Source organism: Podarcis raffonei, chromosome 2, assembly GCF_027172205.1.
Source record: "Podarcis raffonei isolate rPodRaf1 chromosome 2, rPodRaf1.pri, whole genome shotgun sequence".
Lineage (NCBI taxonomy): Eukaryota > Metazoa > Chordata > Lepidosauria > Squamata > Lacertidae > Podarcis > Podarcis raffonei.
Window position 1 is genome coordinate 107,802,806 of NC_070603.1, and position 20,728 is coordinate 107,823,533.

At 48.9% G+C, this 20,728-nt stretch overlaps 2 protein-coding genes across 3 annotated transcripts in view; one reads left to right on the plus strand and one right to left on the minus strand.

Moving 5' to 3' along the window:
- GABBR1 (gamma-aminobutyric acid type B receptor subunit 1) overlaps positions 1 to 20,728 on the plus strand; it is a 308,383-nt gene that overhangs the window by 183,375 nt on the left and 104,280 nt on the right. The gene's annotated exons all lie outside the window — the stretch shown is intronic.
- Positions 892 to 19,952, minus strand: RNF225 (ring finger protein 225). Of its 2 annotated transcripts, none has more exons than XM_053379033.1 (2): positions 18,065 to 19,952; positions 892 to 3,653 (listed from the first exon to the last, which is right to left on the minus strand). In XM_053379033.1, exon 2 carries the CDS (start codon positions 3,603 to 3,605, stop codon positions 2,847 to 2,849), a length of 759 nt encoding a protein of 252 aa, XP_053235008.1. In that variant the 5' UTR covers positions 3,606 to 3,653; positions 18,065 to 19,952; the 3' UTR covers positions 892 to 2,846. The 2 variants fall into 2 exon arrangements, with proteins under 2 accessions (XP_053235008.1, XP_053235009.1); XM_053379034.1 differs by lacking the exon at positions 18,065 to 19,952 and adding an exon at positions 8,907 to 9,251.

A 20,728-nucleotide genomic window follows, 5' to 3' on the forward strand; every position in this document is an offset into this window, starting at 1 on the left:
AACTGTATTGTACGGATGTGGTCTAAACCACTGAGCCTCTTGGGCTTGCTGATCGGAAGGTTGGTGGTTCGAATCCGCACGACGGGGCGAGCTCCCATTGCTCTGTCCCAGCTTCTGCCAACCTAGCAGTTTGAAAGTACACCAGTGTGAGTAGATAATTAGGTACCACTGTGAACAGCGTTTCCATGCACTCTGGTTTCCGTCACGGTGTTCTCTTGTGCCAGAAGCGGTTTAGTCATGCTGGCCACATGACCCGGAAAGCTGTCTGTGGACAAACTCCGGCTCCCTCGGCCTGAAGCAAGATGATCGCTGCACCCCATAGTCACCTTTGACTGCAGTTAACCGTCCAGGGGTCCTTTACCTTTATCATATTCTGTACTTTGCACAGACAGCTGTCTGTGTTCGTCATTCAGCCCGTAAGAATCTGGCCACCCAACTTATCACTAGAGTAGTCTTGCTGTAACTCTAGAGCAGGCGGAGAAGAAAGTACAGTGGGAGATCTAATGAGTGATTTGCAGTAGATCAGGAAGGGTTTCCCAGTTGTCCTAAGAACAGCAATAACAAAGGAGGTTTCCCCTGCCCTAAAGTTTGTTGTTAGAATCTGTAGTAACACACCTGTAGGTTTGTACCTGCATACACAGGTTGCCCCAGTGTGAGCTTCAGGGCCTGAGGTAGGCAGTTAGCTTTGGCCCATGTGCCACTATTTTATACCTGGTTATGTGTGGCGGCCTTTCCAGCAGAGGAAAAAGCTAGATCCCACATGTGTTAACATTTTCCCATGTCCTGCCCTCTTCTATACGCAATATATCTCTGCATGTTTACATTGGTCTGTGTTATATTCCATTTGTGAAATCACAGGGTTTTTAAACTTTTTTAAAAAACGGAATACTGTTCTGGAAAACAAATTTTATTTGGGGGAGGGGAGACAAAGAGGGAGGGGGAGACAAATATTTGAGGAGTCCCTTCAATCAGTCCCGTGGGAAACAATGGGAAGTGTCCATAATCAAGCTTCCAGTATTTGTCCCAAGGTTTCTAGTTAGTGGAGATCAGTTTGATCAGCTCACGGAAAGCCATATGGAGAGAAAAATAAGTATATCATCCATCCAGAACAAATCCTCAAGGGGTTCTTTAGAAACCTGTGGGCCTGTGCTGGTAGTAGATTCCATTTTTAAAAAAATATGGTTATGTCTTTGAGGAATATCTGAGTTTTTGGACCAGCAGCATCACTTAGGGAGGAAGTCATGTTGGCTCTTGCCCAGCTGCCCAACGCAGACTAGCAAGACATGAAATATAAAATGGAAAACAATTTGCTGGAGCACTAAATTTGAGTGGGTGCGAAATCAGGTTGCCAATTCTTGAGTGGCACCCCCACTGGCGTGACATTGAAGGAATCTGATCTGCAGGAAACTGGCAGCCAACCATGTTCATTTCTGTGCTTTACCAGATTATTTCTGTATCTTAAAAAGGCACAAAAACGAGCCAAGTCGGTCTCTCCTGTAACCATTTTGCCCTCTAAGTCCAATAACAAGTTATGACGACTGTGATGGAGACAGAAATCCCAAATCCAAACCAGATTATCCTTCCTCCTGTGCTGGGCTGCCCCCCACCCCCACAGGGCTCCTGTGCCTTTAATTGCTGTGTGGCAGGTAGAAATTTAACAGGTGAAGCCACTACCACCAACGTATCGCCACATCTATGCAATTTGAATTTTTGCTGGCCGTGCAGCTGTTCAAGACACAGAAAGCAAGCTGGCTGTCTTGCTAGCGGTTGCAAATGTGAGAATCAAGAGAGCCAACATGATGTCAAGTTTCAAACATGCACACTTAGGCTCTCAAGTCCTCATCCTTGTGCATGTTAATTAAGTTGGAGAAATGGTCATCCCTTAGGAGCTGTACTCGCATTGCCCTGGTACAAGGAGTCAGCATTACTGAGCATCTGCTGGGGCCCCACATCCCTAGCTAGGACCCCACCGCTGCTGACTCCCAAAGCCCTGGGAACCCCCTCACCCAGCAAGTGAACAGGGACTGGTCCAAGGAGAAGTAGCCACCTCCAATCCCCTTACCCTCTCCTCCAGGGCCGTGATGGGCAGGGTGAGTGAATGGGCAGCAACAGAGAGGTGAGGCTGATCAGGGAGAGGCCCCCTGGCCAAGTTAACTTCCCCACCCTCAGCCCCCACCAAAGATCTAGAGCCTATGCTGCAAACTCTACACACAGAGATGGTAGAGTGGATTGTGCCCCTATGGTCCCCATCTTCATTTGCTTTCCTTTGTCCCAAGTTAAAAATCAAGCACATCAAGGAGGGAAAGGTTGTGTCTTCACCCACCTGCTGCTGAACTAGTTTTCCTACTACGCAGGTTGGTATGTTTTTATGCAGGAGAGCATTCCAAAAAGGCAACCCCTTATCCCCTTCCTCCAGAAAGTCTTATCACCTCGCGGTTCTGCCATCGCCTTCTTGGACCAACCCAATAGTCCTATTCACTCATTTACTCATTTTGCATTGAGAAGGTGGATTTGTTCTCTCTGGACTGCCCTGCTTCTGAGTGCAGCGACGAGATTATAGATGGCAACTTAAGGCATGTTACGCCATATTGAGGCAACGTGGCTCCTGATGGCTGCGGTGGGAATTCTTCCGGTCATTCAAGCAGCAATTCAGCTGGTAAAGTGCAAGTGCCTCCACAGCTTCAGCCAGTCTTGGACACGTGGCAATTCCCCCAGTATCCTGCTTCTGAGCGAGGCAAGCAGCCGCTGTGCAATCGGAGGCTACAAGTGGTGCAGCCGCTACAAATGGCAACTGGAAGACAGGAAGAGGGCAAGCGGGACCCTTTCTCCTTCGCCCCTCTTTAGCCCTAGGGTACAGAGCCATGTGCTGAGCTGGAGGTCAAGTTCGGCCCTGGCCCAAGACTCTGGTTACTGTGATGTGGGCCTCCCATGGAAACAGTGTACATGGACGGCATCAAAAATATGTAAATGCCACAGGTAATTAAGCCGATGGTAACCAGGAGGGCGACCGCCAAGGCCACGTAGAACGGCCAGCCTGAGAGGGCCAGGTTGCGGTTGGCTCCTGGTGGCGCAGGCCTGCCAACATCAACACTCAGGCTGACGGTGTTGAGGGAAGTCCCAGGCTTGGGCCCGGCTGGGGTGCCGCCTCGGCCCCTGCCCGGCAGGTAGAGCAGCCCCCGGCGACGGTCAAAGCGCACGGAGCCCGGGGGGACGGTGGGCATGGAAGAGAGTTGCTCCAGGAGGTCGCTGCGGGTGGGGAGGCCCGGCAACCCCTTGCGGGAGGGGAAGGCCGTGGGGGCCCGGCAGATGGGGCAGGTGAGGGCGTTGACATCCTCGGAAGAGACGTTGATGCGCGCCAGGCACTCGAGGCAGAAGATGTGGCCGCAGCTCAGCTCCTTGGGCAGCCGGAAGAGCCGGTCGTAAGGGGTGAAGCAGATAACACAGTCGAGGGCGCTGGGCTCAGCGCTGGGCCCCTCCTCCTTGCAGGCCGGCTGCTGGGCCGAGACCTCGGGCTGGAAGCTGACGTCAGGCTGGTCCATGGCCTCATTGACCCCCACGCTGCGCCCAGAGGCCGAGGCCTCCTGTTCCGTGTCAGCAGGTAGCATCTCGGCTCAGCCGCCCCAGAGACTTGGGTTGGGCCCGTGTTGACATTTCTAGAAAGGAGAGAAAGAGAGAGAGGCCAAATATTTACCCCCGGTGATAAGGGGCAGCACAACCACACTGGTACAGGAGCCACCTTCCCCGATGTGGATTAGAAGGGAGGTGTTCCACTGTATCTGGAGAGACCATGAAAGGGCATCCAGATGGGGGGAACCAGGCAAACCACATTAAAAGTTGGCGCAGGGCTCAAAAGGCAGCTAAGCGATTCTCGTTCTCAGTTGGGATTAAAGCCGGGGTTGTGTTTGTGGGGGTGCATCAAAGCACAGCACTTTGTAAAGAATGACAGGGCAGAGATGGGTTGTGTCTAATCTTCATGGGTGCACCACTTCCCAAACCAGCGGTGGGAGCCCAGTGGGTTCAGAGAAAAGCGCGTAAACGGTCCTAGTCTCTCTTACACATTCTGTCTGACATATTCAAAATAAATCAAAAAATTGTCTAGTAGCACCTTAGAGACTAACTAAGTTTGTTCTGCGTATAATCTGCATGCACACAAAAGCTTATACCCAGAACAGACTTAGTTGGTCTCTAAGGTGCTCTAAGGTGGAACGCGGGTGGCGCTGTGGGTAAAAGCCTCAGCGCCTAGGGCTTGCCGATCGAAAGGTCGGCGGTTCGAATCCCCGCGGCGGGGTGCGCTCCCGCTGCTTGGTCCCAGCGCCTGCCAACCTAACAGCTCGAAAGCACCCCTGGGTGCAAGTAGATAAATAGGGACCGCTTACAAGCGGGAAGGTAAACGGCGTTTCCGTGTGCGGCTCTGGCTCGCCAGATGCAGCTTTGTCACGCTGGCCACGTGACCCGGAAGTGTCTCCGGACAGCGCTGGCCCCTGGCCTCTTAAGTGAGATGGGCGCACAACCCCAGAGTCTGTCAAGACTGGCCCGTATGTGCAGGGGTACCTTTACCTTTACCTTTAAGGTGCTACTGGACAATTTTTTAATTTATTTTGAATATGTCAAACCAACATGGCTACCTACCTGAATCTAGAATCATGTCTGACATATTTTATGTTTGCCAGCGTTAGCAGAATCATGGAATTGTGGAGCTGGAAGGGAGCCTGAGGGTTATCCAGTTCAACCAAGGGGAACACAGGAATTGAGAATTGAAATATATGGAGTCGAGAGTGGATTTCATGCTCTTTATTCAGCTCATAGTGGTGAGGAGGAATGGAAGTTCCCCCAGAATGTCTGCCTTATATACATTATTTACACAATGGGCCCCACGTGAGTGGCTAATTCTGGGATTCTCCTGTAGGCCAATCAGGTTGCGGATTCACTTCCATCTGGAGCTGGATTGGGTGGCTCCTGTGGACCAATCAGACTGCTGCATTCTGGATCCTATTGTTCTAGGACCAATCAGACTGTTGCCTTTTGGATCCTATTCAACTCAGTACATAACAAGAATAATAGTCTGATTTGTGCCACCCCCAAACTGCAGCCCTATTTATGCGCTACTCGTACGGAGGAGCAACACTGATACAAAGGGCCTGCTGTTTCAGTCCAGCTCCCAAGGTTGCACCATGCCTTCAGGTGCTAAGGGATGACATCTGAAGCAAGGAACCTTCTCTGTCCAAGCAGGCTCCCCCTACAATTTTCAGCCCCCTAAGTTCAGCCTTCTAATTGTGCAAGGAGCCTCTACAGCTGGGAGGAAGCAGGTGACCTTGAGAACTGGGCTGGACATGCAGCCCTTTGGTAACCGTGATGCCCCTTCCCAGAGGCAATTCAGCCATAGCTCAGGGGTAGAACATCTGCTTTGCATGCAGAAGGTTCAATGTCCAATGATATCTCCAGGTTGGGCCAAGAAACAAAACCCTGTGTGAAATCCAGTAGAGTCTCAGCCAGCCAGTGCAGACCAGGGTTGGTGAACCTGTGGCTTGTCAGACTACAACTCCCATCCTTCCTGGCCGGGAGTTGCAGTCCAGAAACATCTGGAGGGCCACAGATATTCCCCAACACTGGTGTTGGAAGCACTGGGATAGAGAGACCAATGGCCTAACCATCTATAAGGCAACTTCCTGTGTTATGTACGAAGAGAGCTTTCATTGCTGCTGTTCAGACACCAAACATTATGTGACTGCATATCCTCCAACATGTTCAGTCCCCAAACCAGGACTTGTGTCTTCCTGGCCGAGCAAGATCACAGAGCCCCAAATACAAGCTTTTTTTGTGGAGTGGGGATCATGCTCTTGCATGAGAGCACAGTGCCTCAAAACATGAGTTTCAGAGCGCTGCACAAGATTAAAGGTAAAGGTAAAGGGACCCCTGACAATTAGGTCCAGTCGTGGCCGACTCTGGGGTTGCAGCGCTCATCTTGCTTTACTGGCCGAGGGAGCCGGCGTACAGCTTCCGGGTCATGTCGCCAGCATGACTAAGCCACTTCTGGTGAACCAGAGCAGTGCACGGAAACGCTGTTTACCTTCCTGCCAGAGCGGTACCTATTTATCTACTTGCACTTTGACGTGCTTTCGAACTGCTAGGTTGGCAGGAGCTGGGACCGAACAACGGGAGCTCACCCCGTCACGGGGATTCAAACCGCCGACCTTCTGATTGGCAAGTCCTAGGCTTTGTGGTTTAACCCACAGCGCCATAAGATTATGGCCCTGAAAAAAAGCACTTTTGGGGGGGAGAGATCTTGGCACAAAATCATGCAAGATCATGGTGCCCAAAGTGGCTGCCATTCTCCTGCAGGGGGGCAAAACGGGATGCCCTATTGTTTCTCCCAGAACACTTGCAGAGTCTGTGACTGAATGTGCAAAAAGTGGCTCTCTTCTCATGCCACTTCCACAACCAAGATAGCCTGCCTGCATACCGTCTGTCAACACACAGGGTTCTGCTCAGAAGTCATGATGAACATAAAAGGGAGGAAGAGGAAGAGCCTGCAGGATCAAGCCCGTGGCAAGTCTAGCCCAGCTTCCTGTTTTCTCATAGCAACTAACCAGAGAGCCAGTGTGATGTAGTGGTTAAGAGCGGTAGTCTGGTAATCTGGGGAACCGGGTTCGCGTCTCCGCTCCTCCACATGCAGCTGCTGGGTGACCTTGGGCCAGTCACACTTCTCTGAAGTCTCTCAGCCCCACTCACCTCACAGAGTGTTTGTTGTGGGGGAGGAAGGGAAAGGAGAATGTTAGCCGCTTTGAGACTCCTTAAAGGGAGTGAAAGGCGGGATATCAAATCCAAACTCTTCTTCTCTTCTTCTTCTTCTTCTTCAGATACCTTTGAGAAGCCCACAAGCAGGATCCAAGTGCAAGATTATGCTTCCAGTCACTTGCAGAAATATTATCTGAGCAGAGTTTTGAGAGCAGCTGGTTCCTCCTCAATCCCACTCCACAGGCTGGCGTAAATCAGCTACTCTAGCCTGCCCTCTTTGCTATAATTATCAAAGTGCATCTCACTGACTCTAAACATTCACCGCCGGCACTACCATGACCCCCCCTCATCCCAACCCATCCTATAAACAAGGTGTCTCAGTCCCAAACCACAGCCTTCTCTTTTTCTTTTTGAAATCATTTTTATTTGGTTTTACAAATATAGAGTTATAAAAATCCAAATATAAATCCTCTCTGATTCTCGTGACTTCCCCCCACCCCCTCCATGGGGTCTCGTTTTGAACATTTACAACTGCATATTATTCCATACGCTTAACTTTTATATCAGTCTATATTGTCCATGGTATTTGTTGGACTACAAGTGAAATCAAAATCCTGCCAGTGTTTCCATCTGCCTACAGTGGTCTCCTAAATAACACATAATTCCCCCCCCCCCCATTCTTTTATAAACTTTTTGTCTTCTTGGTTTCTGCATTTTCCGGTCAGTTTTGCCATTTCGGCATGGTCCATCAGCTTGGTTTGCCATTCCTCTCTGGTTTGCCAATCCATAGCCTTCTCAAGCTGTTCTGATCCTTAGCAGGAACGGCAGAATTATCCTGCTCATTATTTTAATACAGAACAGCTTCCAGAAAGGAAGGGCCTAGCATTGCCACCCCAAAGGACTAGGCTTCTTCTGAGGCAGGCTTCTTAAGCTTGGGTCATTAACTTGGGTCATTAACCATGTAGATCATGGGTAGGCAAACTAAGGCCCGGAGGTCGGATCTGGCCCAATCGCCTTCTAAATCTGGCCTGCGGACGGTCCGGGAATCAGCGTGTTTTTACATGAGTAGAATGTGTCCTTTTATTTAAAATGCATCTCTGGGTTATTTGTGGGGCATAGGAATTCGTTCTTTTTTTCCTTCAAAATATAGTCCAGCCCCCCACAAGGTCTGAGGGACAGTGGACCGGCCCCCTGCTGAAAAAGTTGGCTGACCCCTTAACCTTGGGTTAAGAACTTAATTTGTTCTGGAGGTCGGTTCTTAACCTGAAACCATTCTTAACCTGAGGTACCACTTTAGCTAATTGGGCCTCCCGCTGCCACCGCACAATTTCTGTTCTCATCCTGAAGCAAAGTTCTTAACCTGAGGTACTATTTCTGGGTTAGCGGAGTCTGTAACCTGAAGCATCTGTAACCCGAGGTACCACTGTAGACGTTTCTCCTCACATTCCAGCAAATCTCTGGGGAGGGAGCCTGCAGCCCTCCAGGTGTTGGACAGCTAATGGTCGAGGATGATGGGAGTTGTAGTCCAAAACACTGGGATAGCCACAGGTTCCTGTTCTGTTGGAAAAAATGTTCCACAAGAATGGACCCACCAAACGCCGCTTTCCCTAGGAAGCCAGCAGCATCCTCCACAGGGTTGGGGGAAGGTGTGTTAATCTAAGCGGGATCCCAGCCAAAGCCATTACCTGGGACAAAGGAACTGGTTTGGCAGGCTTGATCTTACACATTTTACCACAGACATACATGCGCACAGGTTTGGAAGGAGCACAGAGCCCTGTGGGATTCAGAAACATGCTAAAAACAAGGGCTGCAAAGGCTTTTTGCTTTCTGGAAAGCGTCACCCCCTCTCCACCCCGAGAAATTCCCTTCTCCGTTTCCTGTGAAGTTCCTGGAAACATTTCATCTCAAGACAGCATGCTGAACTCAGCCATGACTGCTTCTCCCCAGCTGGGGTAGAAGGCCAGGTGCGAAAGAGGACAGGTGTCCTTGCTGCAACTTTAAGAGTGAGGTAGAACAGGGAAAGCCCAGCAGCTGCGGGTTACACAATTCCCTGTTTTGCCCCACTGTTAAAGGTGCAGCCAGGACACCTGGCCATCCGATTGTCCTCCCCCCTCCTTCCACCACCCCCTATCAGTTCCACTAAGCACACCCCATCCTATTTCGGGACTTACCATCCGCTTAAGGAGCTCTTGTGTTTTGGAAGACAGAACATCTACTCTGCCTTCGAGATCCTTGTTCTCCTGTAACAAACTCTTCCTTTCAAAATCCGGAATAATCTCATGAGCAAATGAACCTCTGGCAACTCTCTAGTGCTGCCAATTTGAGCAGGAAGGAGGAAAAAACTTTTGTGGCTTAGTTTAACAGGACCCTGCTCTGCTCAGATAGGCAAGTAAAGCTTTTCATAGAAAGGAGATAAGCGTTGTCACCTGCTAAAGGCAACAATGGAAAGCTACTGTTAAAGGAACCACAGAAGGGGCTGCTGGTTTCTCTTTTTTTAAATGTTGCCGCCCCCCAATTCATGCCCTCTGCTTGGGGGTCCGGAAGCTCCACATCACGAGAATCTCAAACTTGACAGGAAGAATTATTGAAATTTTGTCTCTCGCTTTCTGCCTTCATCTCATTTGAGCCTGGCAACCAGGGGTGGCAGCGGAAGTCGGTTTGTTTTTGAAGCCAAATTGATCAGATTTCGACTTTCCAGAAGAACAGATGACACTCTTTAACAACAAATTTTTCAATACAGTTCTCGAGGCAAAAAATGTGTACCAAAATCCATACAGATGGGGAAAAGAGTGCATAACGTGAATATTGTATTTATCTCCTGGAGAATAAGTCTATCCATGGCTATTAGGTAAAGGTAAAGGTAAAGGGACCCCTGACCATTAGGTCCAGTCGCAGATGACTCTGGGGTTACGGCGCTCATCTCGCTTTACATACAGCTTCCGGGTCATGTGGTCAGCATGACTAAGCCGCTTCTGGCGAACCAGAGCAGTGCACGGAAATGCCATTTACCTTCCCACTGGAGTGGTACCTATTTATCTACTTGCACTTTGACGTGCTTTTGAACTGATAGGTTGGCAGGAGCAGGGACTGAGCAACGGGAGCTCACCCCGTCGCGAGGATTCGAACTGCCAACCTTCTGATCAGCAAGTCCTAGGCTCTGTGGTTTAACCCACAGCGCCACCCGTGTCCCTATGGCTATTAGACCTCATGACTATTAGACCTCTGCCTTCATGGTTGGGGGGCAGAATTGCTGCTGAATCCCAGTTGCTGGAAATCGCAGGAGGGGAGAGGGCTCTTGCTCTCGGGTCTTGCTTGGGGGATTACCCACGGGATCTAGTCGGCTACTGTAAGAACAGGAAGCTGGTCTAGATGGCCACTGGCCTGATCCAGCTCTTCTCAGGTTCATGGTTGTATGTTCTGTATATGTAGTTTGTTTATGGTGCTGAGGGTTGCTGGGAAATCCATATCCGCAGTAAAATTAACTACGAACCCCAACATTTGGAACCCCTCCAAACCTGTGCCAACTTTTGCAGCCTTCGCATCCAGCTCACAGAGCTACGATTTCCTAGCATTCCCTGCGAAGATTAGTTTTGAAACCACTCGAGGAATTGTAGCTCTGTGAGGGGAATAGAGGGGGTCTCCTAACAACACTCAGCCCCCTTAACGAATAACAGCTCGCATAATTCTTGACTGTTTAAAGTGGCATCATAGCTTTCAGATGTTTGGTGTGCAGGTGGCCTTAGTCTGTGCCATGATGACATGTGGATTTTGAGGATAATGTTCGACAGCTTTTGACAGGTAAAAATAGGGTCAGATGGATGTGTAATAACTAGACCTGCTCCAATCCATCAGGCTTCAGGAGAGGGAGAAAGGGATTGGCAGGCCTCTCCTTTGGCACTGCTGAAAGACCAGCAGCATCTGTCCGCCTCTCCTTGAGATTTTTCCATCCCAGTCGGCTGCTACTGCACCTAAACTCCGAGCCGCCTGTTGTTCTTTCCCCGCCTTGAAATAATTTCCCCTTTTGTGTTGTGTTTTTAAGATTGCCTGCCTCAGGGCAGGGACTGCCTTGTTTCTGTTACTTGCAAACAGCTTGAGCAGCCTGCTTTGGCTGAAGAGCAGGATGAAGATGCTTTTAAAACAAACAGGTAGACTCACGAAAAGGAGTCACCTCCACATGCACAACCTGCCTCTTCTGCACTCTCTTCTAGAGCGATGGTGTGTTTCATTCGCTTGCTCCACAATCACACATCTACTAAAATTTTGAAAAGTCGTTTCTGCCTTTTCTACGCATTTGGGCACCTCTTAAGAGGGACGCAGGTGGCGCTGTGGGTTAAATCACAGAGCCTAGGACTTGCCGATCAGAAGGTCAGCAGTTTGAATCCCTGCGACGGGGTGAGCTCCAGTTGCTCAGTCCCTGCTCCTGCCAACCTAGCAGTTCAAAAGCACGTCAAAGTGCAAGTAGATAAATAAGTACCGCTCCAGCGGGAAGGTAAACGGCGTTTCCGTGCGCTGCTCTGGTTTGCCAGAAGTGGCTTAGTTAAGCTGGCCACATGACCCAGAAGCTGTACGCCGGCTCCCTCGGCCAATAAAGCGAGATGAGCGCCACAACCCCAGAGTCGGCCATGACTGGACCTAATGGTCAGGGGTCCCTTTACCTTTACCTTTAAGGGATCATAACCCAAATCTGCACGATGGTTCCTGAGATCAAGGCGCAGGTTGTCCTACATGTTTGGATTCAGGCGGGCATCTTTTTTGAACCAAGATGCCCAACGGAACCTTTCGAACCTGCACTGGTTTTAACCAGAGATTTCAAAATGGTGTTGACTTTTTCAGTTTCTTCCAATTCCCAAGCAACACCAATGGAATGGCGGCATACAAGCAGCTTTGTCAATAAAACAAAACAAAATGGTCTCCAGTAGCCACTGACAGCCAGAAAGAATTGCCCTAACCTCAAAGGATGATGACGCTCTCCTGGTCGTGCCTCGACCTGACGAGGCTTATTCTAGTGGCAAGGAGAGAGATGACCTTTTCTGTAGTAGGCACCATTCCTGCAGAACCACTGTCCAGACGACAAGACTCCCCTCTCAGCCTCATTGATGTGGTCCAACAGAAAGCAGAGCAATGTGTTTGGCACCAGCTGGGTTGCAGGAGTTGCTGGAAGAAGACATATCCAACCGTCTTAGGGACCTCAACTCCAGATTTGTGTAGTAGGGTTTACTCCTTAGCCTTTTCTTGTCCCCAATGTGGCCCTCAATGCAGTGGAGGTTTCCATCAGAGTTTTCCATTGCTACCTTCCCAGGTTGGCAGGCCCCATCTGCCCCTCACGTCCCTCTACAGCATGTGGAGAAACTGCCTTCTTGACCATTGGACCCACTGTTGGTCTCGTCTGTTCAATCTGCCAAAGCCTGTCTTTGCATGCAAGGGAAATTCCTAACTCACTGAGGGTTTGAGACCCATTGGCTACCCTCATCTGGTTTGTCCAGCGAATCGAGGTCATTTCCCGGGGCGTGGCCACTGTCAGCTTCCAGGAGCCGCAGGTGAGAGATGAGTGCAGGGTGGGGACCAAAGGTGAACAAACTACCCCAGAAGGAGCGCAGTGTGTCCCCCACCAAAGGTACTACCTCTCCCATAGCACCTGAAGTAAGCTAGCTTATACACACACATGGTACAAAGGTAAAAATGACATTAGTTAATCCACCCACTTTTATCTTTAGCGCCTCCAGCATGTGGACCCCAGAGTGTCACCTCAAAGGAAATGTGTCCCTTGGGCAGAAAAAGATTCCGCACACCCAAGCTGGTGGCTGTCGTTTCGATCTGGATTTTGTGGGTCTCTTGTATTTTTCTTTCTGCACACCACTTGGTTATCGTGCATGAAAGGCAATATACAGATAAAAAGATATTGCAGTAAATGGCTTGCAGTAATTGGTAGGGATCTTAACCCATAATATTACTAATATTAGTAACTATGATATTACCAGCCTTTATCATTTTTGGGTGCCTGCTGAAGACATTCTTATTTAGACAAGGCTACCTAGATGTTTTAGGGACGCAAGTGGCACTGTGGGTTAAACCACAGAGCCTAGGACTTGCTGATCAGAAGGCTGGTGGTTTGAATCCCCACGACGGAGTGAGCTCCCGTTGCTCGGTCTCAGCTCCTGCCAACCTAGTACTGTAGTTCGAAAGTATGCCAAAGTGCAAGTAGATAAATAGGTACCGCTCCAGCAGGAAGGTGAACAGCATTTCCGTGCACTGCTCTGGTTTGCCAGAAGCGGCTTAGTCATGCTGGCCACATGACCCGGAAGCTGTACGCTGGCTTCCTCGGCCAACAAAGCGAGATGAGCGCCGCAACCCCAGAGTCGGCCACGACTGGATCAAATGGTCAGGGGTCCCTTTACCTTTACCTAGATGTTCAGAAAGTTCGTACAAGTTTGTTTTAGTCTGCTCTGTGGTGAGGTTTGTAACTTTCCACGTTTTAGATTCTGGTTTTAAATTTTTTAGCGATCATTTTATTGCTTTATTCTTTTTTTTGTAAACCGCCCCAAGGTTTACACTCAAGCAGTATATAAATTTCATGAAATAAATAAACACTGTAACTGCCAGTTACTACAAATACCTAGACTGAAACAGGGGACTGAGTATTGCAATGAGGTCTTAGTGCTGATGTATGTACACTTGCGATCGTCAGGGCCAGTCCAAGAAACCTTGGGGGCCAGCAGAGGAACAAATAACACCCCCGACCCAAGACAAAGTGCCTAGCATTCAAGGCAGGTCAAGGGATCTGGGGCACCAGAGGCAGATTCCCACAAGTCCCTCTCCCCTCCCTGGCAGTACAAGTACAGCAATAAACTGAATGACTAACAGCTTTCTGCCTTTTTATGACATCCAAAGTCAGCTGCCTGAGGCAGCCGCCTCAGACCGCCAAATGGTGCAGCTGGCTTTTAACATATGCCTTAGAGGCCAGGGGCACCATCTTCCCAGATTTCTCTTCTCGAGACTTGGGACCGGGGCAGAGGAAGGGGGGTACAGTGGGTGCAGACCACCCCGGGTGTCATCACTGAGGAGGGTGACAAAATACCGGGTGGCACTCACAGTGGGGCCTGCCCCAGGAGAGACACGGGGCTTGGGCACGCACAGGCTCTTGGCTGGCCAAACGATCCGCCCTCTGCCTCCCCACCAGCTGTAGGGCAGCTGAGTGGGAGGAGACAAACAGGCTCTGGAGACCCTGCAGTGTGCCCAGCCTCTGTGGGTGGCTCGCCCTGCCCCTGGGCACACCGCCCCAGGCGCCCGAGCAGCTTCCTCCACCACTGCTCAGGACATCGGAAATGGGATTTAGAAATTGCCGCAATTCTCATGTTTGCCCGAGGTCAGGGACGAAAACCACAAAAATGAACATATATTTTAAAAATTTAAAGAATGTCCAGTAACACCTTAGAGACCAACTAAGTTTGTTCTTGGTATGAGCTTTCATGTGCATGTACACTTCTTCAGATACACTGAAAATGAATGTGGGTGGCATTTGCGATTGTTGGGATTTTTTAGTCCGCAGGTGGTTACACATAAATCACCATGTTGTTCCCTGGCATTGGTTTGGCCCTTTCCTTTCCATTGAAATGCATTGAATGACATTAGTTGTGATCAATGTATATTTCAGCAGAAGCCAGACTGCAGCGGAATGGAAACAGTGCTGGTTGCAGTGAACACAGGATGGCACACAAATTGCTGCCTCCTGCATGAATGTTGATTGGCAAAAAATTGGAAAGGAGAGAAAATTCCAACGAAGGAAGAATGGCAAATTAAATGATGTGAATAGTTAGAACTAGCAAAGATGACAGAGGCCATCAGGAATTAAACAAACCAAAAATTTAAAACTGAATGGGAGTGTTACAGAGTATACTTAGAAAAACATTGTTCCCAAACAAAACCTCTAATACGCTTTGAGTAATTTTCACAAACTAGTTAACAGACGGATAATGTACGCCATGTGAGATCAATGAATCGAAAGGTGAAAATGGACACAGTTAAATAGAAAAAAGAAGAAGTCAGGACCCGCAATGTGGTGGAGGGAAGTCACTGTTAAAGATGTTGTTTTATTCTGGGGGTTTTTTAATGTGTTTTTTCTGTTTTGAAGAATGAAATGAACAACTGTACAGTGGTACCTTGGGTTAAGTACTTAATTCGTTCCAGAGGCCCGTTCTTAACCTGAAACTATTCTTAACCTGAAGCACCACTTTAGCTAATGGGGCCTGCAGCTGCCGCCGTCACACGATATCTGTTCTCATCCTGAAGCAAAGTTCTTAACCCGAGGTACTATTTCTGGGTTAGCGGAGTCTGTAACCTGAAGCGTATGTAACCCAAGGTAAAGGTAAAGGTAGCCCTGCCCGTACGGGCCAGTCGTGACCGACTCTAGGGTTGCGCGCTCATCTCACTCAAGAGGCCGGGAGCCAGCGCCGTCCGAGGACACTTCCGGGTCAAGTGGCCAGCGTGACAAAGCTGCAGCTGGCGAGCCAGCACCAGCGCCGCACACGGAAACGCCATTTACCTTCCCGCTATAAAGCAGTACCTATTTCTCTACTTGCACTTAGGGGTGCTTTTGAACTGCTAGGTGGGCAGGAGCTGGGACTGAACGACGGGAGCTCACCCCACTGCGGGGATTCGAACCGCCGACCTTACGATCAGCAAGTCCTAGGCACTGAGGTTTTACCCACAGCGCCATCCGCCTACCAACCCGAGGTACCACTGTACTAATAAGCAAACTCAATAAAGCATATTGCAAAAAAAGAAGAAGCAAAAAACAAATCTCTGCCTCCTCAGATCCCCGTACCAGAGGAGACAGTGAGGAACTCCCGCAACTTATCCTAACTAACAGGGCATCCTTTAACAGACAAACGTAGGAGCCATTGTGTTCCTAACGCAGGATTGCATTGCAAGATAGCTGCCCATCCTCTTCCTAAATAACTGCAGTGAAGGAAGGTCCAACCTTCTCCAAAGGGCTGTGTGCTGCACCGTCAAACAGCTTGGGCTGTTGAGAAGATTCAGCCAACACCTCCTTCCTTGCCATTTCCTCCCATTAGTTCTAGTTCTGACCTGTGGAGAAACGTCTTCTGCATGACAGCCCTTCAGGTATTTGAAGGCGACCATCCAGGCTAAACTCACGCAGCGCTTCCAGCCGTTCCTTGCAGGACTCGGCGAACCATATCCGAGACACTTCTGGAAGGAGTCCTGAAAACTGGGTTGCGTAGACTTTAAATCACACATACCCCTCTCCTTAAAGAATATTCACACAGCTACGGTTGTGTAGATCTCATGTGTACATTGCATGAAGACAGCGGTTTAGAAGGTGATTCATATTTGAATTGCAATACAGTGGTACCTCGGGTTACAGACGCTTCAGGTTACAGACTCCGCTAACCCAGAAATAGTACCTCGGGTTAAGAGCTTTGCTTCAGGATGAGAACAGAAATTGTGTGGCGGCAGCGGGAGGCCCCGTTAGCTAAAGTGGTACCTCAGGTTAAGAACAGTTTCAGGTTAAGAACAGACCTCCAGAACGAATTAAGTTCTTAACCAGAGGTACCACTGTAATACAAAGTTACAACAAAAATCATCCAATTATCAGCACTCTTAACAGAATTTTTTCACAGGATTTTTCTTAATTGGATTTTTCAGGCGATTTTTTTTTTTTAATGGGGTGAGAGGAGAAATAGGAATGTGTTTTAAATGTATACACAGCCCTGGAGAACTCTAGAGCAGGTGTAATCACCGATGGTGATTTTATTTTTATTATTTATTAAATTTCTATACCGCCCTTCATCCAAGGATCACAGGACGGTTGACAATATAAAAACACGAAAACACATAACATAGCAACCAATAAAAACAATACCACCATCCAGTTTAAAAGGCCATAGATTGTTCTGGGTGAAGAGGAATGTTTTTGCCTGGCGCCTAAAGATATCCTAAACTAATTCTAGAGAGACTTCCTTTAAAGGTAACAGAGGGACAGTGTTTTAGCCAGGGAAATGAGTAATAGGCACTGTCCTTAAGACACCTGAAGCCCATGTACAGATTGTCCTGTATTATTGCTCACCTGCGGCTTCAAACGTGGAGTATGGGATGCAAGCAGAGCAAAGGCAGTACTGTACATATAAACAGAGCCAAGGAGTTATTCTGTTTGCCTTGTTCTTTGCGTACCACTACATTCCTCCATTCCACCCCATGGCCCCTGCTTTCCAGAAAGGCTCCCTAATTTTCCACTACCGGCCTCTCTATAGCCCTGATCAAGCAAAGCTATCTGCTCACAAACACACACAGGAGAACTGTGCAAACAGCTCAGGAGTGCTCTCAGGTTTTCATGGCTGCTGCTGTTTGCGCTGCTGAAGAGGCTAGCCTTTTTTTCTTTTCTTTTTTGGTGCTGCCGAAGAGGCTAGCTTGCTCTTTCTTTCTTTCTTTCTTTCTTTCTCTCTCTCTCTCTCTCTCTCTCTCTCTCTCCCTCTCTCTCTCTTGCACAGCCTCTTCAAAGAAATCTTTGACTCTTCAGCACCCTCAATTGTGGTCCTAGGGACCACCTGAAAACACGACGAGGGTCACATTCCTGGATCACAGGGCCTCGAAGCAGAGACCAAGCAAGGGAGTGATCTCAAAATACAGAGTTTTGTTGGACTTGGAACCCACCACAGACCACAAAACTAATTTCCAGATTGAGTATGCAATCCCGGAATATGTGAAGTCAGGCACACTTGTGACGGAGTGCCCCTGAGCATATGCAGAGTGCACTTCCCTCATACTGCTGGGTAACAGGACCGAGTCTTGTTGCAGACATTCGAAATCCCTATCTATGCAATATGACCATTCCTTGTCTACCACTTCTATTCTAAATATTAAGCCATTAGCAGAAATGGCCTTCATAGGTTTTCCTGGAACCACGGGGACTAGAAGCAAGTTTGTACTGTATTCATTGTCTGCTTTTAGGAGGAGGTTCTCAGCATTGGGTGGTTCCCCACCACCTTCCCAGAGGGGCAGTTTTAAACCCAATGTATCACAATCGCATGCCAATATTGCCCAAAACAAACAAGCAGGCATCCAGCATCCACTGAGTGCATCGCTAGGAATAGTTTTCAGCACATTGTGTGTCACCCGGAAATCAGCTTCCAGCCACATCAAAAGGCTTCCCTCTGTTTCGCTCCTGGATTGAGCACCTTCTGCTCTCAGCTGGCCCTGTTTTGGAGGACTTGCCCTTTTCACAATCTCTGCCAGCCCCCCAAACTCCTGCCCATCTGTCTGCAGCCCCTGTTCCTTCCAGGCCCACCCCTGCCAGTTCTTTGCAAAGCCTCACCTGATCTTGAACGGCAGACGTTTTCCTGCAAGAGAGCTCTGTCTCCAGCTAGCTGAGTGCCAGATTCGCTCCTGCCCGCCTCACGGTGCCTTCTCGTGTCTCCAGTCGCCCGCTTGCTCGCAGCCACTCCCTGCCACTGGAATCTGCCCCCTGGAGAGAATGTATTCCCAGGTCACACCCCACCTCAGGGCTCCACCTGCTGCGAGGCAAGGCAGGGGTGGCCGAGCCGGTGCCGTCACATTCTCTCCTTCAGGCTGCTTGGGGAGGAATTTGCCGGCACATAATCCTTCCTCAGGGTTCCCAGAGTGCCTCCTTCCAGCCGCGACATCAACTGCAAGCTGCAGAGTCCGTCCTTCTCACAGGACAGAGGCTCTTTTGGCCTGTAAACACCGGTCCTTATAAACTGGTCACCATGGCCTACAGCAGGTCGACAGCAGCACATTTGCTGTGCACTACAATGTGAGGAAAGAGCTCTTTTGAAAATTAAAGTGGGTGCAAAGGATTCTATGGGATGGAGCCCCCCAACCCACCCTAAATCATTTTATAAGCTGTCCCCTGCCACCTAGCGCCTTTTCTCCCCTGTAGATTTATTACAGCTGGTCATAAATCTCAAAATGTTGATTTTCAGAGGTGCAGGATGTGCAGGGAGGAGAGAGCAGATGGGGAGAACAAACCCCATGAGGAGAACAGCAGTGGTTTACAACCAGCGGTCCAGGGGTCCTCTCCTGCCTCAGATGGTTTGAAAAATGAGATTCACCGGCAAAGTTCTTAGACCTAGAGTACCAAAGCCTGAAAAGTCTTAATATATCAGTCAAGTAATATGCAGTTCGCAGAGTGGTTAAAAACCATTCCCTCTCCATGAGGGATTCTGGGAATTGTAGCTCTGGGAGGGAAATAGTGCCCTTAACAAACCACAGCTCCCAAGATTCATTAGAGAAGCCATGACAGTGGCTTCATAGTGCTTAAATGTATAGTACAAACATGGGCCTCAGTTGGCGTTGATCCATGACAGGGCCTTCTCAGTGGTGACACTTCATTTTTTGAATGCTCTCTGGGCTGACATCCATCTTTTCCCCTCAGGATTAACTTCAGGGGGATTTTGAAACATTCCTATTCACCCAGCATCACATGGCTGTGAGATACTGTTCTCGGCAACCTTGACATTACCAACTGTGAATGACTGTTTCCACACATTTTTAGACGTTCTCGTTTTCTCAGTATTTTACATGTTTTTGTTTATTGTAGGTTTCCTCTAACTTTAGTCATGCTCAGGGGAGACCTGTTGAAGTTAATTAACTTGGGTCTAGTCTAAGGGTACCAGACGTCCCTGATTCCTGGGGACAGTTTCCAGATTTACAAATCAATCCCCTGACAAAATCAATCTATTTAGTAGGAAGTTGAAAAGTGTCCCTGGATTCATTGGGGGGAAATCTGGTAACCTTAGTCTAGCCTTTTTAATGGTCTACTCTGATACAGAACTTTGGCTGTATCTTCTAAGCACATCCAAAACTTGCTCTTTCCCTCAAAGAATTCTGGGCCCTGCAGGTTGTTAAGGGTGGTTGGGAATGATAACTCTGTGAGATGACAGTACCCAGAATCCTTTGAGGGATGAATGTGCTGTAGTTCTAATTATACTGTTTAGTTACCGTATGTGTTTCCCTGGGCTTCTTTGAGAGGAAGGGTGGGGTGGAAATTGAATAATAAAGAAACAAACAAACAAGCAAACAATCTCTCTCTCTTTCTCTTTATGGGCACAACTGCCACCCGCGTTATTTAAGGATAGAAGCTCAAAGGAGGTTTGATTTACAAAATTTTATATACTGTACTTCTACACACACTTTGAAGCTGACAGACTCCCAGGTTTGCTACTAGAATATTGCCCCCCCCCTGCAAAAAACAACAACACTTGGACTGTCCCCTGAAGCTAGACCTCTTTGTTGCCTCCTGCCCATTCTCAGAAGGAGGGGTGATACCCGACAGCAAACCACAAGACAGTGTTGAGGTGTTGAGGTTTCTGAAAACTTGCCTGGTCCCTGTTCAAGTCTGACTTGCCTAACCAGCCCACACCTCCCACAGCCAACAGAACCGGATCTGTTTTGCCCTTGCCAGGACTGGAAAAAAACTCAGAAGAGAACCTGGGGGGCGGAAACCTCAACATTGAAGAGAAACTCCCCCTTCACGTTGGCCACCTCATGTTGTGCATGAGAAACCTGATTGATCCTCTACACCGATCTTTGCCAACCGGGTGCCTCCAGGTTGGACTACAACTCCCAAAAGCCAGCGCATGTGGGGTTTCGTAGCCCAAAACGTTGGGAGGGTGCCTGGCTGGCAAATACTGTTCCACACTATCTAGTGAAAGAATGACACGAGAAGTGAAGTACTGCACTCCTGCATCTTTTAATAGTGTAGAACGGAGGAGGAGCGATGGAGTTCTGGACTTATTGTATTTTTCGCTCTGTAAGACTCACTTTTTCCCTCCTAAAAAGTAAGGGGAAATGTGTGTGCGTCTTATGGAGCGAATGCAGGCTGCGCCGCTATCCCAGAAGCCAGAACAGCAAGAGGGATTGCTGCTTTCACTGCGCTGTTCTGACTTCTGAGATTCAGAATATTTTTTTCTTGTTTTCCTCCTCCAAAAACTAGGTGCGTCTTGTGGTCTGGTGCGTC

Excerpts from the sequence above, each read along its gene's own strand:
- RNF225 (XM_053379033.1), bottom strand. The coding sequence starts at position 3,605 with ATGCTACCTGCTGACACGGAACAGGAGGCCTCGGCCTCTGGGCGCAGC.